This window comes from Babylonia areolata, chromosome 24, assembly GCF_041734735.1.
Source record: "Babylonia areolata isolate BAREFJ2019XMU chromosome 24, ASM4173473v1, whole genome shotgun sequence".
Classification (NCBI taxonomy): domain Eukaryota; kingdom Metazoa; phylum Mollusca; class Gastropoda; order Neogastropoda; family Buccinidae; genus Babylonia; species Babylonia areolata.
In genome coordinates, this window is record NC_134899.1 from 7437932 (window position 1) to 7452814 (window position 14883).

Consider the following 14883-nt stretch of genomic DNA (forward strand, 5'->3'; position numbering starts at 1 on the left):
GCACCATCGAGGGCGGGAGAAGAGGAAGACAGCGGAAGAACTGGCATGAGAACATCAAACAATGGACCGGACTCCACACACGTGAGCTGCTGCCAGCGGCTGCCGACAGAGACAGATGGAGAAGGGAGGTTGCGTCTGCGGTCCTCAAGCTTCCCCCAACGACTACTTTGTAGTTATGGGCCTGACATGTGTGATGCGAGATGATTGTACACGTATGGAATAAAAGTGTTTGGTATATGCTGCATATATTTATGTACTGTGAATGCACTGTGCCTGGTTTTTGACTCACTTGTGTAAACAAAGTGAGTCTACGTTTTAACTCGGTGTTCGATTGTCTGTGTGTGTGTATATGTGTGTGTGTGTGTGTGTGTGTGTGTGTCCGTGGTAAACTTTAACATTAACATTTTCTCTGCAAATACTTTGTCAGTTGACATCAAATTAGGCATAAAATAGGAAAAATTCAGTTCTTTCCAGTCATCTTGTTTAAAACAATATTGCACCTCTGGGATGGGCACAAAAAAATTAAAAAAAAGGAAGCCAAATTATATGCAAACTGCATTTACTGTTATATTTATATTTTTTGTATTCTCTAAACTTGGCACTTTGATCTGATATTCGACACAACAAGAGCAGTCATAATTATCATTTTTTGTTCAAACAGGAACTTCTTTTGCTAAGCATGGAAGTTTTATTTATTTTGCAAACGTTTTGGTGCAGATAGTTAAAAAGGGAAAATACTCTGTAATTAATGCTAGGGGACTTAATTTGCTTTAATCTGGTTAGGACTTCTTCTTTTTTTTTTTTTAACGCGAAGCTTTATAATAACAAATACAGAACACATTTTAACGATTAGATTTTTTTTTAAAGTGTATCACAAGTGAGTCTTGAAGGCCTTGCCTCTCTTGTCTATTATTTTATTCATCGATGTTTTGTGATCTGTTTGGATTCTGTTTATTATGACTGTCTTTTTTTTCTTAGGGTTTTTTTTTCCTAGAAGGGGTGGATGTAAAGAGTGTTTGTTTATTCCACTTCCATCATCAAAAGATGTGTGTCATCGCTGTGGTTATTGTTATCGTTTTTCTGTCATCGCTGTGGTTATTGTTAAAGATGTCTATCATCACTGTGGTTATTGTTATCGTTTTTCTGTCATCGCTGTGGTTATTGTTAAAGATGTCTGTCATCACTGTGGTTATTGTTATCGTTTTTCTGTCATCGCTGTGGTTATTGTTAAAGATGTCTGTCATCGCTGTGGTTATTGTTAAAGATGTGTGTCATCGCTGTGGTTATTGTTATCGTTTTTCTGTCATCGCTGTGGTTATTGTTAAAGATGTCTATCATCACTGTGGTTATTGTTATCGTTTTTCTGTCATCTGCCGGGTAGAATTCTCCTTGACTGTCGCGATGTCATCAGATTTTTGTTTTATTTGTTGGTTTTCATGCTGTCAACCTGTTCTCATTGCTACACATTATCATCAACAACACTACCAACAACAGTTCATCCCTGACACGCTTTTTTTGTACGGGGACTACGGTAACTCTGAACACATCCTTTGGAACCAAAAAAACAAAGGGGGAGGGAGGGAGGGGTACGATAATGTGGGGGGATGGAGGAGGGAAGGGGTGTGGAAACTAGGAATCCCATCTTTTCTCTCTCTCTCTCTCTCTCTCTCTCTCTCTCTTTCGTTGGGAGGGAGGTGCGGGGAGTGGAGGGTCGGGAGGGGTGGGGTGGAGGGGGGGGGGGGGGGCGGGGCGGGGCGGGGCGGGTCTTTAAAAAAAAGGAGACTGGGAAGAAAGGAATGTGGTGGAGAGAGGGGGGGGGGTGGATTTGGGGAGAGGAAGACGAGAGAGACAGACAAACAGATAGACAGATACAGACAGACAAATACAGAGAGACACGGAGAGACAGAAAGAGAGAGAGAGAGAAGGGGTGGGACAGAGAAAGAGTGAGAGAGAAGGGGAGAGACAGAGAAAGAGTGAGAGAGAAGGGAAGAGAGAGAGAGAGAAGGGGAGAGACAGAGAAAGAGTGAGAGAGAAGGAGAGAGACAGAGAGAGAGAGAAGGGGAGAGACAGAGAGAGAGAGAAAGAGTGAGAGAGAAGGGGAGAGACAGAGAGAGAGAGAGAAGGGGAGAGAGAGAGAGAAGGGGAGAGACAGAGAAAGAGTGAGAGAGAAGGAGAGAGACAGAGAGAGAGAGAGAAAGAGTGAGAGAGAAGGGGAGAGACAGAGAGAGAGAAGGGGAGAGACAGAGAAAGAGTGAGAGAGAAGGGGAGAGAGAGAGAGATTCGGGATTCGGATTCGGATGATTTATTCATATAGGCCATTGCCCCTCATGAAGGGGTGCAGTATACAACATTATTAAACATGCAAGTGCACAAGACGAAACAATCATCAAAGGAATTATGATATTATTGATCTTAACTTAAATGCTTTATATATGTAAATGGACAAATTCTTTACAATGCTTTCTTTATTAGATGCCATCAAAAAACTTAGCCGAAACTGATTTGGAAACTTAAAATACTTTCGTGGAATATCGTCACCGTCACCGTCACCGATCCCTCAGATTCCGAATCCTTTGGGGCGCCTTTGAAGCTTTGTCAACCACCTTTCTCCAGTCCTCGCGTCTCTCGGCCGCTCTCAGGGTGTCTCTCAGTTCCATGCCTGTCCACTCTCGGATGTTGTCCTCCCATCTCTTCCTTTGTCTGCCTCTTCTTCTTCCTCCCCTCACTGTGCCTTGTAAGATTGTTTTAGCAAGACCAGAGGAGCGTGTGACATGACCAAACCACTTCAGTTTTCGTTGTCTGGCGAGTGTTTGAAGGTCAGTATAGGGCCCGATTTCACTGCGGAATATACTGTTCTCTTAATTTACTTAAAGCAGGACAACATAAAATAAAGTGTAACTCATCTTCAACACCACTTCTACACAGAGGGCAATTCAACTCATCCACAGTATGCTTTCTGTACCGATAATAATGTTGAGCAATTTCTGAAATACCTAATCTAAATCTTGCCATTATGAATTTTAAATGTTTGTCTAAGCTAATTTGCAAGTACGTTTTCACTTCATGAGTAGTACAAAATGTTCTGTACATTTCAAACCGGTCGCTGTCTTCCTTATGTGAGTTCCATTCCTGTCACCTGCAAACAATCAATCTTTCTTTAAATTCAATGAGAAACTGTTTAATTTCCTGGACACCTTGATTCATCCATACATATCCAAAACCATATTGGTATAATTTACATCGAATATTTGACGCCCAATTTCTTTTACCTTTTTCATCTAAATCATGTAACATCCTATAGGCTTTACGTGGCAGTCTGTAATTATCCATTCTCGTTAACTTCAACCAGTACCGAATACAACGTATCGTAGAATTTATATGAATTGGATATCTATTAGTTTCGCCATATACAAGATCATTGGGCGTTCGCATTTCAATCCCCAGAAACTTTTTTAAAGCAAATAAGTGTACTTTTTCAATATGGCATGCTGAAGTATCAAGGCCCCAAAGTTCTGCACCATATTGGACAATGGGTTGAACCTGTAAATCAAATAACTTGAGAAACAAAGATAAACTGTCATTATTCAAATTACGTAATTGTCGCAAAATACATAAAACTGCATTCTTACCTTTACTAGACAAATCGATACAGGTTGCAGTGAAGCTAAGTTTTGTTGAAAACAATATACCTAAATATTTATAAGCATTAACTACTGGCATCACAAGATTATTATATGTCCATCTTTCTCTTGGGAGAGACAGAGAGAGAGACAGAGAAAGAGTGAGAGAGAAGGGGAGAGATAGAGAAAGAGAGAGAGAGAAGGGGAGAGACAGAGAGAGAGGAGAGACAGAGAAGAGTGAGAGAGAAGGGAGAGATAGAGAAAGAGAGAGAGAGAAGGGGAGAGACAGATAAAGAGTGAGAGAGAAGGGGGGAGAGAGAGAGAGAAGGGAGAGATAGAAGAGAGAGAGAGAAGGGGAGAGACAGATAAAGAGTGAGAGAGAAGGGGGGAGAGAGAGAGAGAAGGGGAGAGACAGAGAAAGAGTGAGAGAGAAGGGGGGAGAGAGAGAGAGAGAGAAGGGGAGAGACAGAGAAAGAGTGAGAGAGACGAAACGAAACAAAACGAATTTTTATTTCACGAGGGTACTTGAGCGAGCAGGACTGCTCTTTTTTTCATTTTCTTTTTTTCTTTTTATTATTATTATTATTATTATCATTGTTGTTGTTGTTTTGTTTTTGTTTTGTTTTGTTTTTTACATCCATCCAGAAAGAATATAGAATGCAGGAAGAGAAGGGGGCACAGAGAGAGAGAGAGACAGAGAGAGAGAGATTCAAGAGAGAGAGAGAGAGAGAGGAAGTGTGTGGGTTCTTCTTGAAGAGGTCAGAGTTCGCAATGGGACCCCCCACCCTCCCCTATCCCCCACCACCACCACCCTGCACCTATAAAAACCGGTGCTGCGCGCGCAGCCAGGTTAGGTCAGAGGACTCAGGTTGTGGAGAGTTGGAGCTGGTCAACTCGCTTTCCGCTGCATGGTCAAGTTTTTGGTGTTGGTGGTGGTGGTGGTGTGATTGTCCGGGCCCAGTTCTGGAGTGACCACTGAAGGGTTCTGCTCCTCTGTTCTGCTTTTGGGATTGACGTTTTTCTGTTTCCTGTTCTCGCGCCTTGCTGACCGCAACAATGAGTGGGGAAGAGGTGAGAGCCTTTTCTTTTTCTTTTTCCTTTTTTTTTTATTTTTTTTTTATAGATCTATCTATCTATCTATCTATCTATCTATCTATCTATCTATCTATCTATCTATCTATCTATCTGTCTGTCTCTTCTCGCCCTTTATCTTCTTTCTTTGTGTGTTCTGTTTTGTCTGTGTAGTTCTGTTGGATTTTTTTTTTTTTTCGTCGTTTCGGTTTGATTTTGTTTGGGATTGTTTTGTTGTTGTTGTTGTTGTTTGTTCATCAGAAGTTGTTCCAGTAGTAGTAGTAGTAGTAGTAGTAGTAATGATACTACTACTACTAATGATAATGATAATGATAAGTTATACAGCGCCTAATCAAATGATTTTGCTCAAAGCGCTTTACATTGACAATAGTTCCATAGTTTTTAGTATCATTATTATCATTATCATCATGCATATGTGAGTGTGCATGCACACGTTCTTATACTGATATGCACATGTATGTGTCCGAAAATCTACTGTATCTATGTTTGTGTATGATTTTCGATTTATGTTTGTACCTTTGTATGTACTATTATCATCACTATCACCATCACCATCACCACCATCATCACCATCACCACCATCACCCTCACTATCATCACCATCACCACCATCATCATCACCATCACCACCATCATCATCATCACCATCACCACCATCATCATCATCACCATCTCCATCATCATCACCATCACCACCACCATCATCATCATCACCATCATCATCACCATCACCACCATCATCATCATCATCACCACCACCATCATCACCACCATCACCATCATCATCAACATCATCATCATCACCATCATCATCATCATCACCATCATCATCATCATCACCATCATCATTACCATCATCATCATCACCACCATCATCATCACCATCATCACCATTACCATCATCATCATCACCATCACCATAACCAACATCATCATCACCATCACCACCACCACCATCACCATCATCATCACCACCACCACCACCATCTATCAGCACCTATCCCCTCCCCGTGCAGCCCAAGAGACCGCCCATCACCATGGACTACGAGGACCAAGGCCTGCTGCACGAGATGTTTCAGCGCCAGGCCCGCGACACGCCGGACGCCCCAGCCGTGGTCAGCGTAGCGGAGAATCGAACCGTCACCTTCTCCGAGCTGGACGCGTGGACCAACCTGCTGGCCGCGGCTCTGCAGCAGAGGGGGGCAGCCCCTGACCGCTGTGTGGCCATCTACCTGGACAAGACGGTGGACTTCGTCATCTCCTACATCGCCATTCTGAAAGCGGGTGAGTTGGTGGGGTTTTTTTTGTCTGGGTTTTTTTTTTCCTTCTTTTTTTCTTTTTGCTGTTGTTGTTGTTTTGGGTGGGTGTTCGGGGGTTGGGGTGGGAGGTGGAATTCGAGGCTTTTTTTTTTTCTTCTTTTTTTTTTCGGGGGGTGGGGGTGAGGGTGAGGGGGTTGGGATGGATGGGAGAGGGGTGAGTATGGGGGGGGGGGGGGGGGGGGCGGCAAAGGGTTGGATGTATGATCATGTCATTCCCTACATCAGTATGCTTTAATTTGTTGTTTTATTGTTGTTGTTGTTGTTGTTGTTGCTTTGAGTGGTGGGTGTTCGGAGGTTGGGGTGGAAGATGGGATTCGAAGCTTTATTTTGGAGGGATGACTGGAGAGGAGGGGGAGTGGGGGCGTTGGGCGGTCGGGGGCAAAGGGTTGGATGTATGATCAAATCATTTCCTACATCAGTATGCTTAATCAAAGCTGAATTTTTTGGGGGTTGGGGTGTTTTGGGGGTGGAGTTGAATGGGTTGGGATGTGTGAGAGATCTTCAGTTGAATGTATATTATTCACTAGGAATGTTTATTTTGGGGATGGTGTGGTTTGGTGATTGTGGAGTGTTAAGTTGTGTTGTTTTCTCGATGTTCGTGAGTCGTCAAGGGGACGGGGGTGATAGTTGGTTGTGTGTGTGTGTGTGTGTGTGTGTGTGTGTGTGTGTGTGTGTGTGTGTGTGTGTGTGTGTGTGTGTGTGTGTGTGTGTGTATGTTGCGTTGTGTGTGTGTGTGTGTGTGTGTGTGTGTGTGTGTGTGTGTTGCGTTGTGTGTGTGTGTTGTGTGTGTGTGTGTGTTGCGTTGTGTGTGTGTGCGTGTGTGTGTGTGTGTGTGTATTTCTACGCCCACCTGATGAGTCCGACTCGTACATCTCTCTTCTGTTAAAAGATTTTTTCCGAATCTGTGCGGTTTATTCAATTATTTTTTCGTATAATATTCCTTCTAAATGTGAATGGACCACGGATATCATATAGTTGTGTGAAACGTGGTCGACATCAAGGGGTATGTGACCGGGTTTTTTGGGGTTTTTTTTTGCATTGAGAACAGATCGTTCAAGATGTCAGCCGTCAGTTAATCTGCACTTATTGCCGCATTTATTTGTTCCATCATGCAATTTTGTTAATCTGTTTTAATGCCAGCTCAGGTCAGAAATATAAACAATTGCATAACATGAACTTTTAATTTGATTTGATTTGATTTGACTTGTGTTTAAAGGAGGTTGTAGAAAAAAATCACAGTAGGCCTAAACTCTTGTGCAAATGGCGCCTACTCACAGACCATCATCATCATCATCATCTTCTTCTTCACAAAAACCTTCCACGTCAGCCGGTATCGTTCCAATGGAAAAACTCATTGAATATGCACTCAACAACGAAAGCTTTGGTTTTCGTGATACTCTGGAGGATTGTGTTTTTAACAAGAAAAATAGTGCAAAGGGTGGCAAGGGGAAGGGGAAGAAAGGTTGTAAAAAGTCCAGTGACGATTTTGACAATGACGCAATCGCTAATCGTGTCGCAGAGCTTCTCGTCCCTATGTTGTCGTCATCGTTAAAAAATTATTTTGGAACAAAGTCTAAAGAACATTTTATTAACTATTGTCGATGCTGTCACCAAACAGTTTAACCAAGACGTTGAGGTGTTGAAAAAGCAAAACCTCCTTCTTCAGTACAAAATAGATAAACAAGAACAATACAGCCGACGAGAGAACGTTAAAATCATCGGCATTCCAGAACAAGACAACGAGGACCTGGAGGAGGAAGTCAGTAGTCTTCCAGGCTGCGGGCTGTACCATCAAGCCCAGTGAAATAGCTGTTGTCCACAGGTCTGGCCAGAGGAAGACCAACAGCCACAACTCCACTGTTTCCCGTGGCAACGCACCCGCTGGCCGACCTGTGCTGGTGAAATTTGTGTCTCGGCGGACAAAGGCGACGTTGATGGAGAAGCGACGTGCCCTGAAAGAGACCCAGGAGTTCAAGAAAGCCTTCATCAACGACGACCTGACTCCTCTCCGCTCCAGACTACTACACGTGGCAAAGCGCAACGAGGCAGTTGACAGGGTGTCGACAACGCATGACGGTCGGATCCGCTGTGTCCTCAAGAAGACGCCGGGCCAAACTACAAACGCCAAGGTCGTCCTGATTGACAACCCTGATGACCTATTCCACCTTGGTGTGAACAGTGTAGACTTTGAAGCTTTGGGTCTTCAGCATGTTGTGGGATAGGGGTGCGACGGAGGGCAATGCAGTTTTCTTTCAGAAAACGGTCAAAATTTGTTACCTGACAGTCTTGTTGATTGTTTTATTTCACGTGATTGTTGTTCTGCTTTACATGATTCTTCTGTGAACTATTCAAAAAGCTCAGCTGGTGAAAGACATAACATAAGCTTTGTATCACTCAATGTTTGTGGGTTGCGAAGTAGGTTAAAACATAGTGAATTTGTTACACACATTAGTCAATTTGATGTTATCTTATTAACAGAAACAAAAACAGACAAGGAAGATTACTCATTCATTGAAAATGTTTTCTATGAACTTGGTTATACAATACATGTTTTCAGTCGAAAATGTTCATCGTACCAACGTTCAGGTGGTGTTGCTTTTGCATACAAAAAGAAATATTGTAATTATATAACCACTCTACCAAACAAAGACAGCAACTCAACATGGTTCATGATAAAATCATCTTTAACAGGATATGATAAAGATGTGTGTGTTGGAGTGGTTTACATCCTTCCTGAAGGATCAGTGTATAGTAGTGTTGATATGTTTGATGATGTTGAAAACATGCTCTTTGATATACAAAGTAAATATGATTGTTTTATTCTGTCAGCAGGTGACTTTAATGCTTATACAAAAGATTTGAAAGATTTTATTGATCAACATCAGAGTGACAGTAAAGGTCCATTCCATGATTTGATCAATGTTTTAGATGAGCAGTTATATCCAGTTAAGTGTAGACATAATCAAGATAATCGTCGACCAAACAACTATGGGTATAGATTGATTGACTTGTGTAAATCGTCTTCATTGTATATTCTTAATGGAAGAGCAGGCAGAGATGACGGAATCGGAATGTTTACTAGTAATGGCTGTACTGTGGTTGACTACATGATTGGATCCCCCTTTTTGTTCACAAAAATAACAGATTCTACTATTTCCCCTTTTGATGCTTTATTATCTGATGTACACAGCCCGTTGATCTTGTCTCTGGCTACTGAGTGTCACATATTGAACCATATAAATCATACTGATACGGCTGTCATACCGTGTCATAAAAAATGTGCCACATCAAATCTAACAGGTCAGAATGAAATAATACGAAAATGGGAACACGAAAAGGCTGCTTCTTTTCAAGAAAATTTGTCTAACGCTGAGCTTACACACTTAAATGACGCAATCGATGCTGATGATATTGACGTCATAAATGATAAACTCGCAAACATTCTGATTCAGACGGCAAAAGATACTCTCGGGACATATCAAATTCGTACTTCTAAGACAAAACACAGAGATAGTCGCAGCTGGTTTGATTTCACATGCAAACGAAGCCGATCAGAATATTTTAAAGCTAAACACAGAGTAAAAAAAAAAAAAAGAAGAAGAAATTCTAGTAAAAATAGAGACACGCTCTAAAGAGTCAGCAAAAGTTACAAGTCCGTTTTAAAGAAAGCAGAAAAGACGTGGAGGAAAAAATGGCACAGAGAACTACGAAGTTTACGCAAAAGCAATTCAAGAGAACTATGGAATAGAATTAAAAAGAAAAAGAAAACATCATGTCCCATAAACTTAGAAGACATGTTTCACCATTTCAGCAACCTTAACGTTAATGATAATGAACACATTGACAGTACAACGGCAATGCACATTATCAATTTAGAGGATAATGATGATATTTTGAATGCATGTATTACTGAAGATGAAATTACTTCAGCCATCAAAAGACTGAAGAAAGGCAAAAGTGCCTGTGAAGACATGATTCGTAATGAATATATCATCAACAGCGTTCCTTTGCTGACAGAAACATACTGTAAATTATTTAACAAGATACTGGACGAAGGTGTTGTACCAGAAAAATGGGTATCCGGCTTGATATTGCCATTGTATAAAGGCAAAGGTGATACACTTGACTGTGATAATTATAGGGGAATAACTTTGCTGACTGATTATATCAATATAAACAATATACTTTCAGGAGCCCAAGCAGGATTTAGACAGTCCCATTCTACATTAGATCAAATGCTTGTTTTGAAATCACTTATTGATATTTTTTCCATAAAAAAGAAGAAACTTTACTGTGCTTTTGTTGATTTTAAAAAAGCCTTTGATTCAGTTTGGAGAAGTGGGTTATGGCAAAAACTTGTTCATGAAGGCGTGAATGGTAAAATTTTGCGTGTCATAATGAACATGTATGATAGAATTAAGTCATGTGTGTTTTTAAATGGTGAAAAATCTTATTTCTTTAGCATTTGTAAGGGTGTACTACAAGGAAAAAATCTCTCGCCTTTGCTTTTTTTCTCTGTATCTCAATGATTTAGAGTTGTATTTGACTGATCATAAGAGTCCATCTGTTGATCTTTTATTGAATGTTAACATTTCAGAGTTAGATAATTACATGCGATTATTTGTACTGTTGTATGCAGATGACACAATTTTACTTTCAGAGACGAAAGAAGGACTACAGCAGTCCCTCAATGTTTTTCACAAATATTGTTTAGAATGGAAACTAGTGGTCAATGTAAAGAAAACTAAAGTGATCATATTTAATTCTACAAACAAGCTAAAGCCTGTTTTTAAGTTTGGTGATGCATGTTTGGATGTTGTCGATTCTTTTAAATATCTTGGCATCGAAATTAGTAGAAACGGAACTTTTTATAAAGCTAAAAAAATGATTTATGAACAGGGCCAAAAAGCTATGTTTTCGTTACTTCAGTCAGCCAGAAATCAAGATTTACCTTTACATATCATTCTGGACATGTACCAGTCTATGATTGTTCCTATTTTGTTGTATGGTGCAGAAATATGGGGTTATGAAAATGTAGATATACTTGAAAAATTAGAATTGAAATTTTTGAAACGCTTGTTCAAACTGAACAGAAATACTATGACCCAAATTGTTTATGGAGAAACTGGTATTTATCCAATTAGTGTGTTAGTGAGAATGAGATTAGTTCGATTTTGGACCAGTTTAGTGATATCAAACACAGAAAAATATTCTGGGAAAATATATTTGATATTACTTGACTTATATCGAAATGGTATTTATTCTTCAAAATGGATGAGTTGTATCAGACAAATTTTAATAGAAGCAGGGTATTACTGTGTTTGGGATGGTCAATTCTTCTTGGAGAGGGAATCTCTCTGCAAGAATGTCAACATTGCTTTGAGAGATAGTTTTCAAAATCTATGGAGACATGCTCTAGAGGCGAGTAGTAAATGTTTGTTTTATCGAAATTTCAAAAGTGGATTTGGTAGAGAAAAATATATAAGTCAAATGCCTGATAATTATGTTATCAGCTTCTTCAGATTTCGAAGTAGTAATCATAAGCTGGAAATAGAAACAGGGAGACACAAAGGCATACCACGAGAGTTACGGCTTTGTAAGGTTTGTAACATGTCTGTGATTGGTGATGAGTTTCATTTTATAATGGAATGTCCCAATTATGATCAGTTACGAAATAGATATGTTCCTAAAAAATATTTGTCTCCAAAATCGGTTTTTAATTTTTGTAATATGCTCAAAGGAGGCAAAAAAGTCATTTCAGCTGTAAGTAAGATGATTAGATTTGCAAATGTTGCCTAGTTATACTTTTGGAGACATTTGTGTTTTCTCAACTTTTATGTGATATTGTTGTGTATTTGGAAATGTTTGTTCTGGGCACGAAAAGATTATTTTGCAGTAATCCTCCATACTCCGATAGGAGTGAAAGGATAATTAAAACTTGAAACTTGAAACTTGTTGTGTGTGTGTGTGTTGTGTGTTGCGTTGTGTGTGTGTGTGTGTGTGTGTGTGTGTGTAAGAAGAATGTGTCAATCGGTGATGACGATAAGACGAATGTGTCAATCAATGATGATAATACTAAGAAGAAGAACGTGTCAATCACTGTTCCAGGCGCCGCCTACATGCCACTGGACACGTCCTACCCCAACCACATGCTGGGGATGGTTCTGGACGACGCCCTTCCTGTGGTGGTCATCACGTCCACAGAGTATGAGTCCAAGCTGAAGGACGTCCTGGGTATGTGACGTCACTGCTGCCGGCCGCTGCTTTACGTATCTCACGTGCTTTTGTTCGACCTTTTTAGTGTGGTTTATATTTTCGTGCCAGTTAGTGCTTCGCATATCTGACGTGGTTCTTTCGATGTTTTTAGTGTGTTTATAGTTTAGTTTATTTTCAGTGCCATTCATTGATTTACATATCTGACGTGTTGTTTTTCCATCTTTTTAGTGTCTTTATAGTTTAGTTTTGGTGCCAGTCATTGATTTACGTACATATCTATTGTGTTGGGTTTTTTTCGATCTTTTTAGTGTGTCTATAATTCATTTTTGGTGCCAATCAGAGCTTTAGATATCTGACGTACTGTTTTCGACCTTTTTAGTGTGTTTATGGTTTATTTTTAGTGCCAACTAGTGCTTTAGATATCTGACGTGCTTTTTTTCCCGTTGTTTTTAGTGTCTTTATAGTTTATGTTTTTTGGTGTCAGTCAGTGCTTCAGATATCTAACTTGTTTTCTATTCTTGTATCCAAAGTGTGATGTTTTGTTAACCCTTTCACCGCCTGTTAATTGCCGTGTCAGCTGCCGTCACTGCGCGGAAAATACTTCGTATGCTCATCAAATTCACTCCCAGCACACAGCTGTACAGCTGTGCGTCTGTCTGTCCTCTCTCTCTCTCTCTCTCTCTCTCTCTCTCTCTCTCTCTCTCTCTGTGTGCGCCCGGTCTATTCCCTACGCCTCCCCAAATAATTTTTAAAACATATTTTCAAGTGTCTGGGAAGCTGGCTAACGGCAGAATGAATAGACTGTCAAGAAATTAAATTACAATAACACGTAATAGAATTTAAAAAAAAGAAGTTTGAATGCAAAGTTTGGGTAATACGATTGATCACACACTTAGGTAACGTTACAATATCTTAATCATTGGTTATGTTAGAAAATTATTCATAATGAAAAATTATGTTGATTCAGTGAACCCAACGAACAGTGTAATACTGACGTTAAGGCATGGATAAATCAAAACAAACCACAATTAAATGATTGTAAGACTGAAGTTGTTTATCATTTCTTCAGGCAGACTGTCTATAAACAACTCTTTAACTTTCTCTCTTAAAATTGGCGATTCAGATGTAGACTTTGTATCTTCAGTGAAAAAATCTGGGCGTGACGTTTGATTCAAACCTTTCAATGAAGAAACATGTTAATCATCTCTGCAAGGCTGAATACTTTCAAATTCGAAAGATCAGTTCCATACGACATCTCCTTACCACTCAAGCAACACAAACTCTGGTGTGCTCTCTTCTCTTGTCCAGACTTGATTATTGTAACTCACTCTTCATTGGTTGTCTTCAATACTTGATACAAAAAATCCAGAAAGTTCAAATCGCAGCAGGAAGGTTTATCTTTAGAACCAAAAAGACTGACAATATCACTCATCTTCAGCATTCTCTTCACTGGTTACCAGTTTCTGCCGCATCCAGTACAAATCGCAACTCTCACCATCAACTACAGTTTGGGTGCTGTCCCTCAATATCTGAGATAAGTAATTAAAACCCACGCACCCCTACGACAACTCAGATCATCTTCCGATTGACTGCGGCTACTTGCTCCCCGTGTTAAAACCCGATCCTGTTATCAGCATCATTATAATCATATTGTTGTTGTCAGCATCATTATAATCATCATCACCATCATCATCATTATAATTTGTATAATGCTTTTCCATGTAAAGCATGCTCATTTTTGCGCTATATACCTACAATGTAAAAAAAACAAAACAACTACAACCTGACGTTTAAAACAAACATTTAACTCTCGCCATGCGAACGGCGAAAGAGACGACGTTAACAGCGTTTCACCCCAATTACCATCATCAAAATATTGCAAGCGGAAGGCTCTTATACTGAAGACGTGAATGTTGACAAAGAATACCACAATTCTGACGACGGAAGCTAAAGGTTGGGTCATTCAGACACCCACTGGACATCCGAGGGGTCTGTGTAGAGGAGAAGAGAGGACTGGCCGTACTGAGTGAGTTAAAACATTGAAGCGAAAACAAACAACATGCTCACATGTATACCTCACCATGCACAGACACTCCCACCAAGCAGTCAGACACTCAGATTCAACCACGTCACGTTCATCTGTCGGTTCCACCGTCGTTTGTCACACTCCTGGCCTTTTTGTTGTCTGTGCAGACAAGGTGAAACCACTGGTGCTGAAGGAAGGGTGGACAGAGGAGATGCCCAAGCTGATGTCCCCCAAGCTGGTGCCCCCCGCTGTACACTTGGACAACCTGGCTTACGTGGTCTACAGCTCGGGCACCACGGGAAAGCCCAAAGGTAGGGACAGGGCACCTCTGTTGGGTCATGTCTACAGCTCGGGCACCACGGGAAAGCCCAAAGGTAGGGACAGGACACCTCTGTTGGGTCCTGTCTACAGTTCGGGCACCATGGGCAAGTCCAAAGGTAGGGGGACAGGGCACCGGGCAGGCCGGGCACCTCTTTGTTGGGTCCTGACCATGTCGCCAGGGGAAGCGTCACTCACTCAGATCTGATGTGTAAAGAATTAATTAAAAATGATGATGGTGATGATTATCTCTCTCTGTGTCTGTGTGTGTGTCTCTCTCTCTTTATATCTA

At 40.6% G+C, this 14883-nt stretch overlaps 1 protein-coding gene across 2 annotated transcripts in view; it reads left to right on the forward strand.

The window, feature by feature from the left end:
- The first annotated feature begins 5684 nt into the window (after positions 1–5684).
- The window catches only part of LOC143299079 (uncharacterized), a 57582-nt gene continuing 48383 nt past the window's right edge, over positions 5685–14883 (forward strand). The window contains exons 1-3 of one of the 2 annotated variants that reach the window (XM_076612185.1): positions 5685–5996; positions 12140–12265; positions 14441–14584. In XM_076612185.1, the coding sequence (XP_076468300.1) occupies positions 5750–5996; positions 12140–12265; positions 14441–14584 (517 nt within the window). In that variant the 5' untranslated portion in view covers positions 5685–5749. Of the gene's footprint in view, positions 5997–12139; positions 12266–14440; positions 14585–14623; positions 14648–14883 lie in introns of those variants that run through there. The other variant, XM_076612184.1, reaches the window with a different exon arrangement.